A 23,919-nucleotide genomic window follows, 5' to 3' on the forward strand; every position below is an offset into this window, starting at 1 on the left:
TGGGTGTTCTACCTTCTTATATGTCTGTACACCCCATATGCCTGGTGCCCTGGAGGGCAGAAGAGGGTATTGGGTCCCGTGGGACTAAAATTGCAGATGGTTTTGAGCTGCTGTGTTCAGCTGAGCATCAAACTTAGGTCCCCTGGAAGAGCAGCCCACTCTTAGCTGATGGGCCATCTCTACAGACCATAATCGGACTAGTTTTTTAATCTTCTAGGAATTTTTTGAAAGATTTTATATTTTATTTTATTTTATGTGTTTGAGTGTTTTGCCCCATGCATGCCTGTGTACCACATGTATGCCTGGAACCCATGGAGACCACAAAAGGGCGTGAGAACTCTTGAAGCCAGAATTACTAACAGGTGCCAGCCACGGTGTGGGTGCTTGGTATCCCTGGATCCTCTTCAAGAGTGACCGGTGCTCTTAACAGCTGAGCCATTTCTCCAGCCCCTCTTTTTAGAGTCTTAAGAGAACTAAACTTCAAGTTTCCATATGGCCTAGCTACGAATTACTTTAAGTTAGTAAGCACCATCGGGGATGACATCACATGAAACTTAGGGCCTGCACATGGAGAGAGGCCACAGCTATCTCAGAATAAACTGGGAAGCAAGGACAGCGTCACCATCAGGATGCCTTTGTGTGTGGTTCTGAGAGGAGGGAATGTGACTGTGAACGACCTGAACCAAAAGTGCCCATTGCAGGAAGGGTGGTCGGGGCCAGCTGCCCCTGCCCATCACTCTCACCACATCTCTCTCTTCGTTTCCTCACAGGACTTCCTCAAGTACTCAAAAAAAGCTAGCCTGGACACGTCCGAATTAGAGGTACTTAGCATTCTGTTGCTCTCTTGCAAACCCCTCCTGGCGTGGGGTCGGGTCCTGGGAGGGGCCGCTGAGGGTGTGGGGTCTCTGATGTGTCTGTACTCTGCATCTGTACTCCGGAGGTGTGGAGGGAGAGAAACTTAAGCTGGAGGTGCAGTGGAGGGTGGGCACTAACGGGTTCCTGGGAGGTGTGTGAACGCTAACTCTGCTTTCTTCCCCACCCACAGAAAGCTGTAGAAGTCATGTGCATCGTGCCGAAGCGCTGTAATGACATGATGAATGTCGGCCGGCTGCAGGGATTTGACGTAATGCATTGTTTCTTGAGGGGCCCTCCACTTCCCATCCCTTTCCTCTGGCCTGGGTTATTTCTATGCACATATATTCTTTCTTTCTTTCCTTCCTTCCTTCTTTCTTTCTTTTTTCCTTTCTCCTCTCTCACTCTCCAGTGTGACTGACTTTCTTTCCATTTTTTTTTCGGGGCCTTTGATTTGCTTTGGGGAACCTTCTTCTGCCTGAGGCCATTCAAGGAGAGGTGAGCAGGGCCGTGCTTTGTCTCTGACAGCCTCTGCATCGTCTCCAGGCATCTAAAGCCACAAAAGCTGCTTTCTCTCATACCTGGGAGACTGATTTCAGGACCACTGGGTTCTTGAGTCTAACCAACCTGTACAGATTGCAAACTCAGACCAGAAGCTGTCCCTCCAGTTGAGTAAGAAGGTGGGAGATGCTTTAACGTTCCTTGCCACCTGCTCACTGGAGCATTAAAGCTGAATGTCCCAAGCCTGTGTTTCTCCGACTGAAGCCCCACAGTCTGTACTGTGGAGACTTCTGCTGACAAGTCGGGGAGAGGGATGCTTGCTTTTTGTCAGAATCATCCCGGAAGAAGCCTGTTCTTGCCCTCTGCTTCTGAGGCCACTGGTTTTACCCAGAGCTGACAAGACTTTTAACTTAAAGAATTGTTCTGCCTAGAGCTAGGAATTCATCACAGTAAAAGAATAAGCTCTGCAGCTCCTAGAAGAATGTGTCATTTTGTGGGAGGGAGCCAAAGGAAACAGATGATTGGTCACTGAGAATATAATGTTCCCCACCCTTCCCTCCCCTCTTCTTGTTTTAGGGTAAAATTGTTGCCCAGGGTAAACTGCTCTTACAGGACACATTCCTGGTCACAGATCAAGATGCAGGACTTCTGCCTCGATGCAAAGAGAGGCGGGTTTTCCTCTTTGAACAGATCGTCATATTCAGCGAACCACTTGATAAAAAAAAGGGCTTTTCCATGCCAGGATTTCTGTTCAAGAACAGTATCAAGGTAAATGCATGCCTGCGAGCTTCATGTGCCAGCACACATATCTGTCATGCTAAGAACTTTTGTGCTTAGGGAGGCATTTCCAGTGCTCATTTTATTAAGTATTTACAAGACATTTTAGTACACTGTTGAATCTTAAAATTGCATCCTGCCTCTTTCTGCTTTCTGTACTCTGGAGCTGCTGTCCGCAATACTGTATGACTTCATTTAATACCTATGTGACTATAGCCATTGGGCAGTGTACATACCGCTGCCCTCTGGGAGACCATGTAAAACTTAGCTTACAAGTCCAAGCCTCACCTTCAGGGTCTTGGCCTAGGGCCAAAGAAAAGAGCCAGCTAGGTGTCTCATTCTCTATTCAACAGAGGGATCCTGAGGGTTCTTCCAGTCACTGGGCGGCAGAGATGAGGCAGCTACCCTCTCTGCCCTAGGGCAGCTTGCCCTCTGGTGGCCGAAAAAGGTGAACAGACAGAAAATAGTTATATGAGTATGGTCCTAAGTCTGTAAAGGAGACAAATCAAGGGTGACAGAATGACAGAGAGGAGCCCCGAAGCCAGCAGGTGGTCCCTAGGAGATGTGTGCTTGCACCCACCCAGCCCCTCAAGCTCTTGCCATGTCTTCAGCTGTGCAGGAGAGTTCAGGAGGAAGATGTGTTCCTCTCTATGAGGGCCTTCTGTACGAACACTAGGGTCGACATCACAGGTGCCAAGGAACTGCATACACCCTTTGAGTCTGTTGGCTTCATGGTGTACTGGTGAGGCATGGCGCTCTCTCCTATGAAGCTCGCTGCTTGGACTGTCATACGGTTCAGTGGTTTTAAGTGCCTGCACAAGGGGAAGGTTGATCTGTGGGCACAGCCTTTGAGCCATGTGATCTTTTGCTCATGAATGCCTATTGTAAAGACTTCAGAGCCAGGCAAAAAAGAAGAGCTTCCATGGCCTGAAGTAACCCTTTGTCTCATGCCACCCTAGTGCTGGCTACTGTGGGACCTTCCTCCAAAGGCATGCCCGTATGCCGGCCCACCCATTAGAATTGCTATTCACAAGTCTGTGGACAGACAGCCACCCCAGCACCTTAGAAGTTCTGTTGATGCATTATATTATGTCTCTGCTGCTTCTGTGAGGTGATTCTCTGTACTTTCATCATGACGTCAGATACACTTGCATATCCTTTTTGATATTTGAGACTTTAATCTTTTTAAAATACATTTGCTTATTTTTATGTGCTGTGTCTGTGCTTGTGTGCCACAGAGTGTGAATGAAGTGAGGAGAATTTATGGGACTCCGTTCTCTCCCATCACAGGACCCCTGGGATCAAATTCAGATCGCTGAGCTTGGTGACAAGTGCCTTTACATGATGGGCCATCTTATGGGCCATCTTAATGTGTGTTTGCTTTGAGATGGCTTTTCTGTGTAGCCCTGGCTGTCCTGGAACTAAGTCTGTAGACCATGCTAGCCTCAGACTCAGAGATCTGCCTGCCTCTGCCTCCCGAGTATGGGGATTATAGGCATGCGCCACCCCTGCTTGGTGAGTTTTTATTTTTGGAGAAGAATGAGTGCTGGCTAATTGCAGGAGAGGTTTTGAAATAAATACTAGGTAATTGTTTCAGCTGTTAGTCAAGCCTTATATCGGCCTTTGCACCTGAGACTTTAAATGGCTTTGAAATCCTTCCTGATACTGATTAAATACTCTTTACTGAAGCGCTGCAGACAAAGTCTTTCTGATTTCAGGCCTTTTTGGTTTTTTAAGTTAAAAAATATTTACTATATACGTATACACACTGGCAACTTAGCAATGGTATCCAGGTATCTTTATGAGTGTACATGGTATATGCATTTGGGCACTCATGCCACATTGCACATGTGGATGCGAGACAGAAAGCTCTGTGGAATTGGTTCTCTCCTTTACATTTATGTGGGATGAAGTCAGGTTGTGCAGCAAGCCTTTTACCATGGAAACCATCTCGGCAGCCCCCAGGCTGGGATTCGGCTCTAAGCACAAAGTGTGAGTGTGCCATGCTCACTTTATACAAATAGCCTAAAGGCACCTTATGCAGTAGTCTGTGAGCTCCTGTCTTCACGGTGGGTGGTCACTCAAGACCGGACAGGGTTTTAGGAATGCTTGACCTGTGATGGTGTCTGAGGCTAACAGAATTCAGCTAAAAAGTAGCTGTTGCCATGTCAATCAATATAAGATGAGATTCACTTCATACTTTTAATTTCTGTGGCAAAATGTATGTAACATAATATCTGCCATTTTAAGTGTTTTCTAGGAACCGCTCATTGATATTAAGTACCTTTGTGTTGTGCCACAATCCTCATACCCAGGAGTCCTTTCGTCTTGCAAGAGTTAATCTCTCCACCCATTAAACGCAACCTCCCCACTGTCCCCCTCCCAGCAACCCTTGACAATCCCATGCCTCTTTCTGCTTCCAGGATACCGTGTTTGTGAAGCTTCACATATCTATCCTTGTGAGGGAGCAAAGTTGGCATAGTTTTTCAAAAGTCTGACCATGCTGTTGCAGTGCATGTCAGAGCATCCTCTCACGTTAAAGCTGTGTGCCAAAGGCCCCGCAGCAGGTGTATTCTGTCGACCAACCTTCAGTTAATTGGTGAATACTCAGGATGCCCCGTGCCGTAGCTGTTGTAAATAATGACTTGCTGTTTTAAAGGTGAGTTGCCTCTGCCTGGAGGAAAATGTGGAGAGCGATCCCTGTAAGTTCGCCCTGACGTCCAGGACGGGCGATGCCGTGGAGACTTTCGTTTTGCATTCATCCAGTCCAAGCGTCCGGCAAACATGGATCCATGAGATCAACCAAATCTTAGAAAACCAGCGCAACTTTTTAAACGGTGATGTACCCTTACTGGCTGTGTCTCCTTTCTCTAAGACACATGTTTCTGTGTCTCAGCGCTCTGCTTTACGTATTGATAGCAACCGAGCTTACTGTCTGCTATAGGAAGCTGAGGCACAGTGGACTGATAATTTGTCTAGAATGTCACAGGGTTTTGGTGGCAGTCAGGATTTGGAGCGGCCACTCCACCTTCATTGAGGTCATTGAACGTTCCTCGAGATGCAGTTACATTCTGCCATGCGTAGGTGACATAATAGGAAAGGAGGTGACACAGTAGGAAGAAGAAGTTTCAGGCGATCCTGAGGATATGACACAGATCAAAAATGCCAGAATCACTGGCAAGTGCATTATATACCCAATTAAAAAGCACGTTGTGTGTGCCCTTGGTTGTGTGTGCCCTTTTTAAACAAACAAACAAACAAACAAACACACTCTGGAATTTTCTTGGTGTCCTATCTGACTTTCTTCTGTTGAATTGCTTGCTTACAGCCTTGACATCACCCATCGAGTACCAGAGGAACCATAGTGGGGGCGGCGGCAGTGGCAGCGGGGGCAGCAGCGGCGGGGGCGGGGGCAGCGGCGGCAGCGGGGCCTCCAGCGGAGGCAGCAGCAGCCATGGCAGTGGCCCCAGCAGCTGTAGCAGTGGCCCCAGCTCGAGCAGGAGCAGGCCCTCCAGGATCCCACAGCCTGTCAGACACCACCCCCCCATGCTGGTCTCCTCTGCAGCCTCAAGCCAGGCAGAGGCAGACAAGATGTCAGGTATGTCTGCTCCCAGCCCCTCACTGCCTACCCCCAGCAGCAGCCTGGCCCTTGAGGCCAGCCTTGGCCAGCCCAGCAGGCTCCCCCTGAGTGGAGACTCCGAAGGTCATGAGCGAGAAACAGAACCCATTCCCAAGATGAAGGTGATGGAGAGCCCCCGGAAGGCCCCAGGGAGTACTTCCGGTACAAGCCAAGACGGAAACACCAAGGATGCCCGGGGGAACCTGGGCTCACTGCCTCTGGGCAAGACTAGGCCTGGGGCCGTTTCACCGCTGAACTCTCCTCTCTCCACTACGTTCCCTTCTCCTTTTGGCAAGGAGGCCTTTCCTCCCAGCAGCCCCCTGCAGAAGGGGGGCTCCTTCTGGAGCTCCATTCCTGCTTCCCCTGCCAGCCGGCCAAGCTCCTTCACCTTCCCGGGGGACAGTGACTCCCTCCAGCGACAGTCGCACCGCCATGCAGCCCCCAGCAAGGACACAGACCGCATGAGCACGTGCTCCTCGGCCAGCGAGCAGTCCGTGCAGTCCACTCAGAGCAACGGGGTAAGAGTGCCAGGGAGCCTGCGCCCGTCCACCCCACCGCCTCTGTCCCGCCAGCTCTTCTAAACCTCCGTACTAACTCCAGCTCTCCAGCACTGTGCAGCAGTGACCGCCTTCTCCAGCTCTCCTGTGCATTGTCTGAGTAGACACGTCCGTGGCCTCTGTGTGTACACTCGCGTCCGTGCCCTGTGGGGCTGCGCTGGCACCCAGCCACCAAACGAATGCAGCCACCTCTAACCCTCTCGGGACCACGGACAGCGCCTGCTCTCCTCTCTACTAACCTGCTTCTCGCTTTATTCCTGTCTCCCTGTTACGAGAGAGCGCACCATTAATCTCCTCAATGCAGCATCTTTGAGTCTCCAGTTTCTGACCAGCAAAGCGTCTTGGGACTTGCTCTTTGGGCCCTGCCTCCTCGCTCACTTTTTTTTCCCCCGCTTTTTGGAGGGGTCTTTTCCTCTGTTCTCTATTACTCACAATGAAATGTGTAACTTCTAAGCTTCTTGCTCTTTGCTTAGTTTCGCTCTTTTACACCATAAGTTGTCTTCGCTGCTTTTTTTTTTTTTTTTTTTTGAGTCATCTGATGAGAAAAAAATTTTTTTTTTCCTCAAGAAAACTTCCAACATCAACTCAAAGCAAAATAAGATGGCATTAGGGAACAGGAATCTACCCAGTGGGAAAGTTCTTTCTGCCCCAAGTCTCCTGGAGAGACACTGGCCCAGGCACCTTGACACCCAACTTCTCCAGAGATGGCTGGGCCTCAGGCCTCCAGAGAGGATGTGGGGGCAGGTCGAGTGCTTCTGCACTGGGGTTCTGGCTCATTTTGTGGTCACTTGCATTGTGTTCTCAGGCTGAAGGGTGTCTCTGCTGGGCTCCCCCCACGCTGTGGCCTCCTCACTGTCCTCCAGCTATCTCCTACAGGGCAAGTGACCTGGCCCATAACACTCCTAAAGGCATGCGTGAGTGCACAGAACTGTTCTAACGAGTGTATGTTTGATCGCTTTATAAATTTTTAAATACATTTCCCTAAAAGGGTCTGTGTCTCTCATTGTATATATATTTATACATAAAATCTAGCTTTTGCATGTCTCTTTCCTCTGGACTTCTATTAATCCCTCATTCAGACTCTTGATCTTACCTTCTTTTTGTTGTTGTTGTTAGGTATTTTAATTAACTCAGCCTTCCTCTTTATTTGTGGAAGAAATTAAGAAGTGGGCCTTGATTCGTTTATTTACACCTGTTTGACCACCAAGGGGTTAAGTAGGTGTCTGATGGTGGGCACTCCCGTGTCCTTGCTATGAACTCTCCATTCCGTGGAAAATGGAGAGAGCAAGGGAGCTTCCAGCTAATTGGGAAACGCTAGGTGGGAGGACAGCCCCCTGGCCAGTCACAGCCCCAGACCCAGTGGTCTGCTCAGTCACCAGGCCTGGTCTCAGCACTGTGACCCATACAGAATGGGCCTGCTGACATCTCCTACCCCCTAACCTGTACATATTTCTAGTAAGCAGTGAGCAGCTTTCAGGTCTGGGTCTCCAAGTGAGTAACTGCTCTAGCACAGGAGCTGGGCCTGGGCATAGCTCCACCCAGAAGAAGGCATGGTGCATCACACTGGCCAGAGTCCGTTACATCGGGGAGTGGCCTTTCTGCCTCTTACTGCTGCTCTTGTAGGAGGTAGCTTGGAAAAGGAAGTTGACAGGCTGGGTTTTAGTCAGTGTGCCTCACATCAGGGTAGGTAGGGATAGGAAATGTCCTCTGGCCCTCTTCCTGTCTCTGGCTGCAAGAGGTCATTGGAGTGCTAAGTTGCTAACAGGTCCGCAGGGCCTCCTTCCCTGGGACCACCTCTGAGGGACTGTTCTGGATTATAGACAGGCCACTGTGTCTGACCTCTGGGGGTGTCCTTCCTCATGCTCCAGATGGTACCTTCTGCTGAATTCTGCTGAGGTCAGGGCCGGGTGCAAACAGATGGCCCCGAGCTGACTGGGTGAGCCTGTCGGCTGGGCCACTGATGGACTTTCCCTCCCACCACCATGAACACACATTAGAGTCAGCCAGAACCCCGCCTCCATGTCACTGGCTGGGTGGCCTGTGCACACTTATCACCCTACTCTTGGGGGGTGGGGGCAGATAGATGGCCATGCTCTACGAATAGCATGGAGGTTGTGGGAATTGAAGAAGGCCCATTTGAAATGCCCGGTGTCCATCCAGACCAGAAGTGACAGGAGCTGTGATTGTTGCAAATCAGTCCAGTTATAGATACCACCCACGGCGATGCCCTAACCGTGGCAGCTGTGGCACAGAACGGGGTAGGATACGTTTCTCGAACATTTGCCTTAGCCATCCCAAAACTGCTAGGTCCCGCCATCTAAATCAAAATACTAAGGTCCACACTGAAAGTCCACAGGGAACACGCATGGCACCTCTGAACTGAAGGGTCACAGGCAGGAAGTGGGCACCATGGGGGTGGGATGGGGGGAGGGGGGAACAAGAGCGAACCACCTCACGACCACGAGAGGCAGGCAGCTCTCATGCACAGCCATCCATGCAATGTCCAGTAACTGGCGTGTTGGCTTCCCTTCCCACCCATGGCCTCACAGAGAAGAGCAGGTGGGTCTTGTGTCCCCTCAGCCGTCTCAGAACAGTGGTCAGCTGTCTGCTCCAGCAGGTTCTGACATGCTCAATAGGCCAGGACTGCAAAGGGTGACTGGACCAGGTGATCTCTCCCACTCAGTGTCCCAGAGTACATAACAGGCCTTTGAAATGCTGACTTCCATAAATAGCTTACAGCAACAGTGTAAACGCTCACAGACACCAGGGCCTGGAAGCCACTCCCAAAGAGGGACTCTGGAGAGATAGCTCTCTCTCTCTCTCGCTCGCTCACCTGTCATCTTTCCTGGAACAGTAGGTCACCAGTCAGGTGAGACCATGGGACAGGTGACTGCCATTTGTGTTCTGTTCATTCAGTTCGTGTGCCCGGCTGGAGACCTTAAGGAACCAACTCAGTTTTACTTTTTACAATCTTGTTGCATTGACTGAGTTACTGAACAGGCGTTGCAGGCCAACCACCCCTCAGTCACTGACCAAAGAAACTGGATGCTCTTGAGGCCTCTGGATAAGGGCAGTAGAAGATATCCCCACAGCCACACAAAGGTCTCTTCCACAAAGCTTGAAGGCAGCTGTGTGACATTCTGCCGTATGTTCCCATAACAAGAGCAACATGAAGACCTTGAGGCAAGTTCAGTCAAGACAGCATCCTCTGAGGGACATAAAGGAGATGGAGCAGCCGTCCCTAAGAGTAGAGTGTTAGGGATCGGCCTTTCAGATGTTCCCTGTTCTTGGTATTTAGTTAGTAGGGGTAGAAAAGGTTAGGCAAACAACAGCCTGTGACCTGGAGTGCACATCCCAATGGTGGCCTTCTTAGGAAGATTTGGGGACCAAATGGCTAGCCGACAGCCTTCAAAGTTAACACGTGTTTGAATTGGAAACGCCCAACATGGCATCGATAAGAGGACACAGGAAGATCCAACCACACCAGGCCCCCAGGGCATCAGCACTGAGGTGGATCTTTGGGAGTTGTTTCTCAATGGCTAAGCAAGTTGTTGCACAGGGGACACTAAGCGGAAGCGAGTGTGGAGGAAGAAAGAGTATGCCATCTCCCTGTCTGACTGCCGAGCCCTCCTGTGGGCTGGCGCCATGGCTCGAGGTGAGCAGTGGCTGCGGCTGTCGCGCCTCCTCTCAGTCCCTGTCCACCCTGTTCTCTTCATCTCTCCCCTCCAGAGTGAAGGCAGCAGCAGTAGCAACATCTCCACCATGCTGGTGACACACGAGTACACGGCAGTGAAGGAGGATGAGATAAACGTCTATCAAGGAGAGGTCGTTCAAATTCTGGCCAGCAACCAGCAGAACATGTTTCTGGTGTTCCGAGCCGCCACTGACCAGTGCCCCGCAGCCGAGGGCTGGATTCCGGGCTTCGTCTTGGGCCATACGAGTGCAGTTATCATGGAGAACCCCGATGGGACTCTCAAGTAAGTGACATCAGTGAGCAGCCTGAGCGTGGACAGCTCAGGGCATAGGAGCCATTCCGGGAAGTACTGGAAGGCCCTGGAGGGAAGCAGCCAGTGGAGGGAAAACTGTGTCTGTGAGTGCAAGTTTGCCTCTAAGCAAATTGTGTGACGCCCCCCCCCCCAGGTGAAGGGCTAGCCTCATCCCAATAGATCCCTAATACCTTTTTTGTTCAGGTCACTAAATATCCAGGGAGCAGGACCTCTTGAGAGACACAGGCTGCAGGAAGGTCTATACCAGCAGTCCTCAACCTGTGGGGGGGTCAAATGGCCCCTTCATGGGGGTCACCTAAGATTACCAGAAAACAGATGTTTACATCATAATACATAACTGCAACACTGGTTATGAAGTAGTAACAGAATTAATTTTATGGATGGGAGGGGTCACAGTGTATTAAATGGCTGCAGCATTAGGAAGGTTGAGAACCACTGGTCTATGTGGTGGCGTTGCTGTGAGCTCTTTGTTACTCGAAGGCTTGTTGACGTAAGCTTGAAGTCGGCTTTGCTGCATTTTGAGCATTATCTTAAAACTGAGTCCAACTGCTTTTGGAAACTTTCTCTCTTCCTGGAACCTCCCTGAAATGTCAGAGAATAGCCACACTTCAAGAACTGTCAATGCCTTTGGAAAACAGTACTGCCCGGCCTAGCGGGCACCTGCGGGAGGCTGGTACTGGGGGGTAAATGCATCCATCCATCTCTTCTTCCCTCCTTCCCCTGTCTCCAGGATAGGCAGTTAGCAGCGAGTGTATTGTTCAGGACCCCTGCTCAAAAGCCTTCAGTGTCAGCCTGGCCTTTAATAGAAACCTAAAAGATTAAAGCTTCATGTTCTATTTGGTTCCTCAAAATACAAGTGTGAACCTTGGCATGAGAGCTCTTCAGGGAAACAGGCCCACTGAGGTAGGCTGTGGATAGGCAAATCAGAAGGTAGGCTTGCCAGGGACCAGGTCTCACAGTTGTGGAGACAGGCAAATCCAAACTGCTGCCACCCATCAAGTCTGAGGTGGATTTCTGGAGAGTTCCCCTCATATACCTTTACCTGACTGGACGAGGAAGGGCAAGCAGCTGTTCCTGTCAGTCAAAAATATCCTCAAACAGATCCTGGGAACGTTTGTCTTCTCGGCACAGTATGGCCCAGCCAAGTTGATACAGAATTAACTGTTACAGGCACCTTTGTATCTTAATCTTTAAAATTTGCATAAGGAATGGCTGACTTTGTCACCTGCTTTGTGCATTCAGTTTTCATGGGATCTCAGTTTATCAGGAGCCTTTCTCTGACACTTTCCCGGTGACAACTGCTGACCATGGCGAAGGAGGGAGCTGAGCAGTGTGGTCTTTTCCTCCCTAGGAAATCAACATCTTGGCACACAGCACTCCGTTTAAGGAAGAAGTCTGAGAAGAAAGATAAAGACGGCAAAAGGGATGGCAAGTTGGAGAATGGGTACAGGAAGCCACGAGAAGGGCTCAGTAACAAGGTATCTGTGAAGGTGAGAAGGGCTCAGTAACAAGGTGTCTGTGAAGGTGAGAAGGGCTCAGTAACAAGGTATCTGTGAAGACGAGAAGGGCTCAGTAACAAGGTATCTGTGAAGGCGAGAAGGGCCCAGTAACAAGGTGTCTGTGAAGGTGAGAAGGGCTCAGTAACAAGGTATCTGTGAAGGTGAGAAGGGCTCAGTAACAAGGTATCTGTGAAGGTGGTGTGGAGAGAGAAGCCAAGAGGAGGGTGGGAAGGATCAGCCACCGCAGACCCTAACTAAGCTGGGCCTTGCTTGAGGACGCCCTCATTGCCCATAGGAGCAGCATTATACTGGCTCGCTCTGCACTAGCTGGGAACCGTGCTGGTACATGACTTACTCAGGCCTGGGTTTTCCACCTGCACACTGCACCGGGTCCATGTGGGGTCAGATAATGTGGGTAGGTCAGTTGGCCTCGGCCTGAATCCTGGGACAGGTTAAGTAGCGTGTTTGTGAATAAGAAGCTAAGCCTCGGCTAATTGGTGTGGCACAGCATGGTCAAGGGCAGGGAAGAGCAGCAGAAGGGGATTGGGTCCGTGGTTCCGGACCAGCCAAGCGCCTCCCACAGTAAGGGTAGCCCTGGAAGCAGTCTCCCTCCTGAAAATAGCTCCCAGTTTTAACTACAATTTATTAATTTACAAATCTTTGTCTTTCCAGCTTCTTAACCCCAACTACATTTATGACGGTGAGTTCTGTTGTCTTCCTCCAGTCTGAAGGGGCACAGGACTGCGGGCTCTGTCTCAGAGCATCATGCCTGTGCCCTGGGATAGCCTGTGGTGTTCTGGGTTCCCACTGCTTTTGTAGGAGTCCATGAGAGAGAAGGGTGACTGACATTGACTAAACTCCCTTTCCTTGCAGTTCCCCCAGAATTTGTTATCCCATTGAGTGAGGTCACGTGCGAGACAGGGGAGACCGTTGTTTTTAGATGTCGTGTCTGTGGCCGCCCCAAGGCCTCAATCACCTGGAAGGGCCCGGAACACAACACTTTGAACAACGATGACCACTACAGCATCTCCTACAGGTGAGTGGCTAGGCCAGAGCAGTTTCCTGGTAGGGGTGTGGCTAATCTGACTACTCCGTAGCTAGAAATGCACTTGTCTGCGTGATTGTAGTCATCTCTTTCCTCCGATGCCTTGGCCACTTAGTCTATGGGAGATCTCATACCCAGGGAGGGAGATAGAGCTGGTGCCTAAAGGTGCCAAGCCCTCCTGACCCCAGCATGTCCTCACATGTGCAACAGTGACGTTGGGGAGGCCACTCTGAAGATCATCGGTGTGAGCACAGAAGATGATGGTATCTACACCTGCATCGCTGTGAATGACATGGGTTCAGCCTCGTCTTCTGCCAGTCTGAGGGTTCTAGGTAAGCCTCCGGGGGCAGGGTGCCTCTGCCAACAGTCTCTTAAGTGACTGGCCTGAGCTGGAATGTACGCTCATGTCCTCCGTTCTTAAAAACGTGCCCTTTTACCCAGTCTTCCAGCTAGGGCTAAGTTGCTTCATGAAGCACATGAGTGAAAAGGAAGTGGTATAGTAGACCCAGATGTGTCTCGGATCTCAGCACAGCCCTTCAGTGAGGCGTGGGCTGCTGAGCCCAGTGCCCTCCCCAAGTATCAAGCGAGAAGAGCATTCCCTGATTGTCAGCAGCTCTGGCAGACACACCTACAGACCAGCGGAATGCTGTGTTCTCTGCAGCTAGCTCTGTAGACAGAATCCTGCCTAGCCCTGTTCAGCTCCCAATGACTGCATTTGATTTGGGTAGGTGCTCAGAGCAGGGTGTGTGTGTGCACTGGATTCCAGCAGTGTTCACTGAGACCCACTGGATACACCAGGCAGTTCCAAGTGCCCACCCGCCCTCAACCGCTTCCTGCAGGGCAAATAAAAATCAAACTAGATGCTGAATTGAGTTCTAGAGTGTAGACTGTAAGCAAAGTTCGTCTAAAACTTTTATTAAATCATAGAAACGGCATGTTATAGTTACGTGATTGTGACTTAAAGGAGAGCAAGATCTTCAAGTTAAAAGTAAAGAATCACTGATTTTCTCATTTAAAAAAGAATCATACAAACTATAGAGTTGGTTCTCAATAAGCTACTGCCAACAACTCCGAGAGTCACAGTCATGGTTGTCCCATGTGGATCTGAGCAGGAAAATTACAGAAAGGGAAATGTCTAAATTCCAATCACAGAATCTTCAAGGCCTTCAGAAAAAAAACTCCATCTTGTCAGACAGGCCATTCCCAGTTATTTTCTGTGATTTCCAAACTGTGCCCTGAGAGCCACTTAATTTGCAGGCGTTGGTGGTGTGCGGCTTTAGTGAGTTCTAGTCAGTCTGTACCAGTGAGCTGTCCTGTGTAGAGAGTTCTTTTGCCGTGTGCTCACCAGAGTGTTGCACCTACCCTGCTGACCCTAAGCCCCGGAGCTCTCAGACAGGTTGACACCATGGCCATGCATTGGCAGGCTCAGGGCAGAACAGTTGCAGCTCAAGAGTGAGGCTAGGGAGGTCTGTCCTGACACCTCAGAGATGCGTGTGTGCTCCCGCCAATGGAGCAGAATGGAGCCAGTCAGGCCAGGGTCCCCTGCAGTGAAAGAGAGGAGCTGTGACAAGGAGGAGCACAGTGCCTCGAGTCTGTGTGATGCCACTTCTCAAACAGCTTAGGCATCAGAGACTCAACTTGTTTCCCTCTTCTATGTATGTACAATATTTGGAAGACAGTTTTAAGGAATCTCATAGGAGTGTTTTCATTGGAAAATAATGGGAAAATGTTTGATTGTATGTGAGAGAAATCAATGTTTCTTCTTATAATTAAAACCTTTTTAATATCCCATGCATAAGTTCTCAGCTTACATCATTTCACCGTTCTTCTCCCACTCCAGCTTCTTCCACACCCCCCACTCCCTCTTCTTTATTATTGCTATACACACACACGTCCACATGCCCACACACACATGCCCACATGCACACACACACATCACTCTGTTGTTGCAGAAATTATTCTAATTCTGTCCCAAGGTTTCTACCCCACCTTTAACAAATTAGTTCCCGAATGAAGGACACACTCACAGCCTTTATATTTACAACAAGCCTTAAACAACTCAACAGCTAAGCAGCTGCCTACCCTCCATGCTGTTAGACTCTACTGTCCTATCGATAACCCTGAATTTTACTTACTATGTTTCATCTGGGCTGCTCTTAACTCCGATCAGCCAGCCTTGAGGGCCATGTTTTTATGGCTCAGTTAACCCATGGTGGTTTCTCCTTCTTCCTCTACCTTCTTCTCTCCTCCTGGTTTTCCTCTGATCTCAAGCCTGGGAAACCTAACAGCCCCCCCCCCCATTTCATCTGCCCATTTATTGGCTATTGGCATCTTTATTCACCAATCAAAATTAGCTTGGGGGCAGGGTCACAGGGACAACTGCCCCCCCCCCCCAGTTAGCATTACAATAGACAGTAAGAGACAAAAACCTCTACACTCCCGACTCACTTAGTGTTACTTGAATGTTTATGAGTTTAGATCTCTAGAGAACTTTGATTCTTTCATATTCCCCCCTCACCCATTAATTAACCTATAGCTCTTCATATAGGGGTGAGCCCTTGTGAAATTCCCTCTATGTACATTGGCATGTCAGCTCATGGTGTCGTCGTCACTATGGGAGTCTTATTTAGGAGTCTTAATGATTCCTTTTGCATAAGTGTTTAGAAAAAGCATCTTGTTTCCTTAGGGCTTATATAACACCACATTTACTACTAACAAATGACTTCCAGCTGGCATATGTGTGACAAAACTGTCCATGTTTGCAACATATTTATAAATCACTCTAAAAGACTGTGGACATTAAGAAGACATGGTGGGACCCTCCATTTCTGAAGGATGTGTAAACAAGCATAGTTTGCAAGCTGAGTCTGGTGAATAGGGTGGGGCTCACTATAAATCATCAGGCTGGGGAGATGGCTCAGGGGGTAAAAGCCGCTTTCTATACAAGCATAATGGCTTGAGTCTAAATCCCCAGAACCTATATAAACCTTCAGGCATGTTTATGGGGTATGTAACCCAGTGCTGGGAGGGGCAGAGACAGAAGGGAGGCTGAGATTTCCCAGACTCCTCCAGGCTCCAAGAGAAGATGTCTAGGAAATAGGCAAAGAGTAATGGAGAGGGGCTCCCTGTGTCCTCTACACAAGCACATGCACACTCAAGCACTGCTAGACATTATACATAAGTCTCGGGTAGAGTTTTACATTTTTAAATAAAAGTAAGTTGATTTATCTAGTATTTGACTTAATCTAATATATCCACAGTATTCAATTCTAACATGAAGTCAATGCCTATAAAGTGTTCTCGGGGTATTTCACATCTTCTGTCTGTGTTCAGGGTCCCACACATCTGTCTTACTATGACACGAGCGTGTGTACCCATCAGAGATGCTCTGTGGCCACTGTGGCAGCCGTGCTGGATAGTGCAGATTTGTGACTTCTTCCCGAGAAGCTCTGCTTCAGGGACACTCAGGAGCCGAGGAGGAGACTCAGTCCTGTAATGCCAGCCCTGGGGAGGGAGCAGGGGGAAGAGGACCACCGTCTTTTAAGGCCGTTGACAGAGACATAACTTTAGAAAGGAAAACCTAATGCAGTCAAGGCGAAGTGGTGCTCTTCTTGCAGGTCCAGGGAGTGATGGGATCGTGGTGACTTGGAAGGACAACTTCGACGCCTTCTACAGTGAAGTGGCTGAGCTTGGCAGGTATGACACGGAGCCCAGAGCCTCCTCCACAAAAGTAAGATCACTCACTGTCCCAAGACCGAAAATAGAATGTCACCACCCATAGAAGTGACTGCCATGTGCTTGGTGTTGGTGGCTTTATGTCCTTGTGACAGTACCTGACAGAAACAGCTTAAAAGAGAGAACAGGGTTCTTCTAGCTCATGGTTTTAGAGGAAAGATGGCATGACAGAAACCAGCAACTATGCTCTCTCCATATTCCACAGTTAATAGTAACGGGGTAGCCACCTACTGACCCTCCACCTCCACAAGGGAACAGTGGGAAGGAGATTAACTTACCCCACAGCCTGCCCTGCCTGTGCTACACTCTCATGCATTGCCCCTGGGCATGTAGAATGTGCTTACTCCAAGAACAAGGTCATCTTATCCACAGAAAGTCAGGTGCAGCCCAGGCTCCTGGGGGTGCATGCATATGCGATGCAGCACCGAGCCTTGACCCCAGGTGAAGAGACAGATTGCATACCCTGCAAACAAGCTTAAACCAACAAAGCATGATCCTCTCTCAGGAGTGGGAGGGACACTGGCAACTGTGGGTGCTTGCCGTGGTCTCACAATGGTGAGGTTCTCCAGGATCTGAAGGTAGAAACTGCATGGTGAGGGCAAGACTCTCTGGAGCCATCCCTTTCACCTCATTCAGGAGTTAGGAAGTCCAGGGTCTGACCGGTCCCAGCATCAGAAGTGGAGCTGCTGTTGGGGGCCAGGGGTGGGGTGGGGAGGGAATAGCAATGCAATGGCTGAACCATCACATCCTTCCCACACGACCCAGCAAAGACGTCACCATCCCATAGACGTGGCCCCATGTAATCTCTTCATGATGGGTTTTACAGGGGCAGGTTTGCTGTAGTTAAGAAATGTGACCAGAAGGGAACCAAACGAGCAGTGGCCACAAAGTTTGTGAACAAGAAGTTGATGAAGCGTGACCAGGTCACTCATGAGCTCAGCATCCTGCAGAACCTGCAGCACCCCCTCCTCGTGAGCCTTCTTGACACCTTCGAGACCCCCACCAGTTACATCCTGGTTCTGGAAATGTGCGTACTCAGCCTTCCTTTTCCCTGTCCTCACCTTGGCTCCCAGCACTTTTGCTGATCCCGATTGTTCTCTGAGAAAAAGAAATGGGCTCTGTGGGTTTAGCATTCGTAGGACTTCTACAGACATAGGTTTATCGTTAGAGACTACTGTTTTGGAAACTCTGGTCGCGGCAAAACCATTTGAGTGTTGGGAATTCATCCTGGGCCCTGCAAGAATAACTAGTGCTTTTAGTGATCGAGCCATCGCTCCAGCCCCTCATCCCTGATGTCTTTAAATGCACAGCTATTGGCGAACTGTCAGGAGCTAGAACAGTGCAGTATGTGTGGAAAGCCACCGTCTGAGCCCACATGCCTTGGAGGGTGTCTGGCTAAGCTTGATGACCAGCAGCTACTGCCCACCTTCCCCGGGGATTCTGAACAAGTAAACTCATTCACGTCTTTGTCAGAAGTCACCACAGCCTTGGTCTAAAGTGGCATCTCTTTCAACTGTAGATTCGCAGTGGATGGTCCAGGAATGTTAAAGGGAATGTGCTTATTTTACAGTACAAAGTTGGGCCCAGTGCCTTATATATCCTGGCAAGGACCAGATCACCAGCCACACCCCCAGGCCCCCTGTTCTTACTTCTTTTTACTAGAAAGTTGCATAATGTATCTCTGGGCAACTTTTCCATTGCATGGCAAAACGTCGTCACCAAGACATTGTATAGAAGAAATCATTGAACTTAAGGATTCACCATTCCATGGTGTTAGAGTCCATGACTACCACAGGTGGAAGCATGATGACAGGCAGGCCAGCGTGGAGCACTTCCATCTGTCCGATCTATAAGCACAAGAAAGGGGGAGGTGGGGGGCTGCTAAGGGGTAATGGTGTGGGCTTTTGAAACTTCAATGCCCACCCTCAGTGACACACCTCCAACAAGGCCACACCTCCTAATCCTTCCCAAACAGTTCAATCTCCTAGAGAGCAGGCATTCAAATATATAAGTATATGGAGGACATTCTCAGCTAACCACCATGGTGCAGCCTCATCAGCCTATTAACAGAATTAATTTTCACTAGAGCAGGTCAAAATTTCTCACTAATGACCGTTCCTTGCTGGGCAGGTGGTCTGTCTTCCTATAAACTTCTCTTCTGAGAACAGCGGGTATGCAGAGTGGTCTCCACCCAATAACAGCTGTTCATGAGCCATGAAACCTTAGAAAATGTATGTGCTTTCTCTGCCTCTGCTTCCTCATCTTTGAAACAGGAAAATGACGCACCCAAGGTCGGGTGAATAGACACTACTAAAGTTTAGGCTTAGACCTTTGTATTTTTTTAATATTAAAAGTTAGTTCAGATTAGGGTAGCTTTGACTAAGCATGAATCTATTGCCCCAGCATGTGGCTTTTTACAGCATGACCTCATCTGTCTTCATGTGGCGTGCTTTATATGTCAGGAAGGAAGTGTAGGCTAAGTGAAGTGGGTACGCCTTCCTTATTCCAGCAATTATCTACAACCGTGCATAGACACTGCCCAGCAGCTTGCCATAGCAACAGACAACAGGGTTGCAGTTCCTGGCTGCAGCTCTCCCCCAGCCATTACCCACTTGGATCATCTCAGTGAGGGGGCCAGAACCCCCTCCCTGTACCATGGCACCCAGTGGAGGTACAGAGACCATGGGGTTGATGTCTCCCTAAAATGGCCTGTGACTTGAAAGGCATCATGAGAACTGTTCTTCTTACCTTGTAGGGCTGACCAAGGTCGCCTCCTCGACTGTGTGGTCCGGTGGGGAAGCCTCACCGAAGGGAAGGTCAGAGCGCACCTGGGGGAAGTTCTGGAAGCCGTCCGATACCTTCACAACTGCAGGATAGCACACCTGGACCTAAAGGTTGGCAGGCCCGGGGCTGAGCAAGGGCGGGTCTAGATAGGTCACATGGGATGCTAGAGCCTTGCTCCCTGCCTGAGCCTGGAGGCAGCTGGGGAGAGGAGGACACTGGGGCAAATCCCTGATCTCTTTCCTTGAGTTGCCATCAGTAAACTCAACCGGGAAGTACTGGTAGTTCAATCTGTTGGGTCAGGAGGTGTTTAGGAAGCTCCCGTCAGTGCTGCCAAGTTTGGCATGGAATCTACCCACTTGAGGGTGCCTTGGGAAGAGGGGACAGTGTTGAGCTAGGCTATTTGGACCCTAAAGCTGAGAGCCACTCCTAGGGGGCTGTTCCTCTCCAGCCTGTTCCCTCACTGGCCCAAAGAACTTCCTTTGGGTGGCAGTTGTGTGGCTGACTTCTGCCTCACCACAGGATCCTGACAGTGGTCAGACTGAGCATGGATTAGGGATGTTTGCCAATGACGGTGTCTCCTCCTACATTCTAGCCTGAGAATATCTTGGTGGATCAGAGTTTGGCCAAGCCAACCATTAAACTGGCTGACTTTGGAGATGCTGTCCAGCTCAACACCACCTACTACATCCACCAGTTGCTGGGGAACCCCGAGTTTGCAGCCCCGGAAATCATTCTTGGGAACCCTGTCTCCCTGACCGCGGACACATGGAGTGTTGGGGTGCTCACCTACGTGCTGCTCAGCGGCGTGTCCCCCTTCCTGGATGACAGCGTGGAAGAGACCTGCCTGAATATTTGCCGGCTGGACTTTAGCTTCCCAGAGGACTACTTTCAAGGAGTTAGCCAGAAGGCCAAAGAATTTGTGTGCTTCCTCCTACAGGAGGACCCCGCCAAGCGTCCCTCGGCTGCACTGGCCCTGCAGGAACAGTGGCTGCAGGCAGGCAACGGCAGCAGCAAAGGCACGGGCGTCCTGGACACGTCCAGACTGACCTCCTTCATTGAGCGGCGCAAACACCAGAATGATGTTCGACCTATCCGTAGCATTAAAAACTTCTTACAAAGCAGGCTTCTGCCGAGAGTCTGACCTATCTTGAAGTTCTTTCTCATTCTCTTTCACCTGCCAATCAGCTGTTAATTTGAATTTTTGAAGAGGAAACCAAACCAAAACTAAGTGGCCGGCCGCCGGCTGTTCATCGTGTGAAATGGCATTCCAAGTGAGCTGTGCTCAACAGCGCTTGGGCTCAGAGCTGCAAGGTGCGCTGGGGTGGAGGACCTTCAGTTACACTCTGCACGGGCAGAGACCGCATTGCTGGATCACAGTATTTTATTCAGGTTCCTGCAAAAATAATAATAATAATAAAAAGAGATACTTTTTTTAAATGAACATGGATAGAATTTTGCAAATTTAACATTTTCAAGATTTATTCAAAAAAACATGCCTATGTTCAAACCACTGGTGTTACACAGAACTGAGAAACTGTGCATTTCTGGGAGAGACTCGCCAGGTGGCAGCTACTCCTGTGGGCTCAGCCAGTGCTTGGTGTCCACCTGGCACGGAGCTTTTCCAGCTGCCTCGTCTGGGTACATCTGCCGGTCACCAGACTTGGCTTCTGAGATGTGTGTTCAACCTCAATCTTTTGCATAAAATATAATGAATGGTTTTGCTCTGATGAAATGTAGGCCTTACTTGTACATAAGACTCTTCCTGCCTTTTGTCTGGCAATCCCCCACCCCTTTCCCTCCTACCCACCGCCTGGGCCTTCCTCTCGGGGGGTCTGATGGGGTCTGTCCATCCAATGGAGACTTGAGGCTGGGTCCAGCCCCACTGCCCCCTCCCCAGCCCCACCACCCCAAACCGTCAATCAGATTGTTGAACGGTATACAGTCAGATGAAAATACTGTAAATGCACTCATTGGGGTTTTTGGGTTTTTTTTTTTTTTTTTGGTTTTTTTGTTTGTTTTTGGTTTTGTTTTTATTTTATACCATGTGCAATGTTGTGGCTTTAACATTTTCTGCAACTATTTATGAAGACTTCTGTTATACGTGTAATAAATATATAGAAAAAGCACATACTTCGCAAGTGAGCTTTATGGTTCTGTGTGTGTTGGGGGTGGGTCGTAGCCCTGTGCCATCCGTCAAGGACACTTAACTCTTCGTGAAATTTGTCAGTTTTGAGGACTGTAAAAAGTGATTTCATACTCTGAATATAAAACTGGATAATAGGGTAATGTTTTAAATTTTATTATGCTATTATTCAGAATGCCAAAGTATTATTTTTTTCCCAGAATCAGTCTGAACATTTACTACTTTTTAGACTTTTTGACATTCAACTTTCTGTATAAAAATTGGCGGATTTTAAGCTTTTGGTAAGAAAAGCCAAGTAAGTGCTGGCCACCCTGAGGCTGGTGTGCAGTGCCCGAGTCACAGTGGCGGAGCTGGCGCTGGGGTGGGAAGTCCTTCAACACAAGAAGTTGGATTTCTGGCAAGCTTGGATTTTTCTGGATGTCTTTTTATCTTTATTGTGTGAAATACACTTTAAAAAGAGACCAGCTTGCTTCCCAAGCCAGACAGACATCTGGGTCGTGAGCCATAAACTGGCATAATTAAGCTTTGCAGTTTCCGGTGTATTTTATTTATTCTGTTGGGTTTTTTTTTGTGTGTTTGTTTCTTGTAAAATTGTACAGAAACTTTTTAAGAGAAATTGGATTCAAAAACTGGATGTGTATCTGTAACCTCATAACTTTTATTTGTGTACTGTTTTCTTTGATTATTTCAGTTAAAACTTTTACATTATTTTTTTGCATGTATATTTCTTTGTACAGAAACCGTACATGTTTACACAGTATGATGTGATGTAAATATTTTATTTTGCCATCAGTTATTTTAAAAAATTAAACATATTTGCCTGATTCTGGTGTTAGGCTTTTTATTTAAATGAATCACTGCTGAATTAGAGCAGTCCCTGAGAGAGGCATGGCAGGGGGTGGTGTGTAGGGGTGAGAGGGGGATTGCCGTGGCCTGGTTGAGCTGGTTCAGGCTTGTGATGCAGGGTGGTCAGGCATAGCCCGCATACTGCTAGCGTGTAACAGCACACTGGCTTTCTTTTGGTAATGGGGCCTTAGCTCATACTGATCCTGGGGACCCTGTTTTCCTGATAAAGAGCATTTCATTCTAGCCTCAGAAAAACAGAAGTATTGCCGCTTACACCCTGCAGGGCCCACCTTTTCCCAGAACACTTCCAACCCCCCTCTGCTAGTGCTCTTGTGTTCTCATGGCTACCGGTCTGCAGCTTTCTCCTCACCATCACTGCCCCTGGCATCAGGTAGGCCTAACTTTGCAAGGTGACCTGGACAGTGTCATCTCTATTTGCCTGCAAGGGATTGTGTAACAATCTATGTCTAATCCAGCATGATAGTGCAAGCCTTTGATCCCAGCACTCAGAGCAGAGGTTCAAGGCCAGTCTAGTCTAGAAACTACAAAGCCAATTCCAGAACAGCCAAGGCTACACACAGAGAAACCTTGTCTTTTATGGATCATTAAGTGTTTCATGGAATTTTCCAGCAAACCCACATGGGCCTAGAGAATTGTGTGGGCATGGTTTTCAATTATAGTAACAAATTCCTCCATCAGTGCGGTGGCTACTTGCTTCTCATTCACTGAATAGCAATCGTTTGTATTGTTCACAGAAGAATTGATTGCGCTGTGTCTGGTTATTCCATCAATCCAGGGAAGAGAGCTCATGCTTCCCACTTCAGCTATGGGTTTTGTCCTAGGCCAGCTCTGACATCCAGGTAACTGATGAAGACACCAAAATCTGGTGGCCTCTGGCAATTCAACCCTCTCTTGGTATTCTGGAGCCAAAAGCTGATGGCCTCCAGCAGGACCCCAAACTGTGGGCTGGTACCACCCACATAAAGGCCACATCTTACCCTCTCAGGCAAATCTCCCTGGAAACACAAGACTACTCAGAGGCGTGTCTCCTCGGTGATTCCTAATCCATCAGAGTTAACAATGAGAATAATATCAACGTCCTTCTCTGCAGTGCTGCCTCTCCCAGTGGTGGTTGCTTTGAATGTCTCATCTCTACATTGGGAGCTATGATGTTATCCTTCTCACTTGTCTATTTGCAACAATCAAACACGGTTTAAAAACTAATGAGGAAAAGGAAAGGGTAATTGTCTTAGTAAGCTGTGAACAGACACTGTGACCAATGCAACTCTAGTTAGCATTTACTGCTGTGAACAGACACCATGACCAAGGCAACTCTTATAAGGGCAACATTTAATTGGGGCTGGCTTACAGGCTCAGAGATTCAGTCCATTATCAAGGTGGGAGCATGGCAGCATCCAGGCAGGCATGGCGCAGGAGGAGCTGAGAGTCCTACATCTTCATCTGAAGGCTGCTAGCAGAATACTGGCTCCCAGGCAGCTAGCACAAGGGTCTTAAAGCCCACACCCACAGTGACACATCTACTCCAACAGGGCC

At 49.0% G+C, this 23,919-nt stretch overlaps 1 protein-coding gene across 3 annotated transcripts in view; it reads left to right on the top strand.

Moving 5' to 3' along the window:
• Trio (trio Rho guanine nucleotide exchange factor) overlaps window positions 1-22,343 on the top strand; it is a 286,800-nt gene extending 264,457 nt beyond the window's left edge. For all 3 annotated transcript variants that reach the window (XM_029469546.2, XM_029469548.2, XM_021182742.3), the window contains exons 44-57: window positions 771-821; window positions 1,046-1,123; window positions 1,930-2,121; window positions 4,790-4,967; window positions 5,459-6,267; window positions 10,036-10,283; window positions 11,665-11,803; window positions 12,485-12,512; window positions 12,686-12,848; window positions 13,068-13,189; window positions 16,475-16,553; window positions 17,419-17,619; window positions 19,348-19,486; window positions 19,969-22,343. In XM_029469546.2, the coding sequence (XP_029325406.1) occupies window positions 771-821; window positions 1,046-1,123; window positions 1,930-2,121; window positions 4,790-4,967; window positions 5,459-6,267; window positions 10,036-10,283; window positions 11,665-11,803; window positions 12,485-12,512; window positions 12,686-12,848; window positions 13,068-13,189; window positions 16,475-16,553; window positions 17,419-17,619; window positions 19,348-19,486; window positions 19,969-20,517 (2,976 nt within the window). In that variant the 3' untranslated portion in view covers window positions 20,518-22,343. The remainder of the gene's footprint in view (window positions 1-770; window positions 822-1,045; window positions 1,124-1,929; window positions 2,122-4,789; window positions 4,968-5,458; window positions 6,268-10,035; window positions 10,284-11,664; window positions 11,804-12,484; window positions 12,513-12,685; window positions 12,849-13,067; window positions 13,190-16,474; window positions 16,554-17,418; window positions 17,620-19,347; window positions 19,487-19,968) is intronic.
• The last annotated feature ends 1,576 nt before the right edge of the window (window positions 22,344-23,919 follow it).

The sequence above is a fragment of the Mus caroli genome, unplaced genomic scaffold (genome assembly GCF_978045245.1).
Source record: "Mus caroli unplaced genomic scaffold, Mus_caroli_1 scaffold_16, whole genome shotgun sequence".
Taxonomy (NCBI): Eukaryota; Metazoa; Chordata; class Mammalia; order Rodentia; family Muridae; genus Mus; species Mus caroli.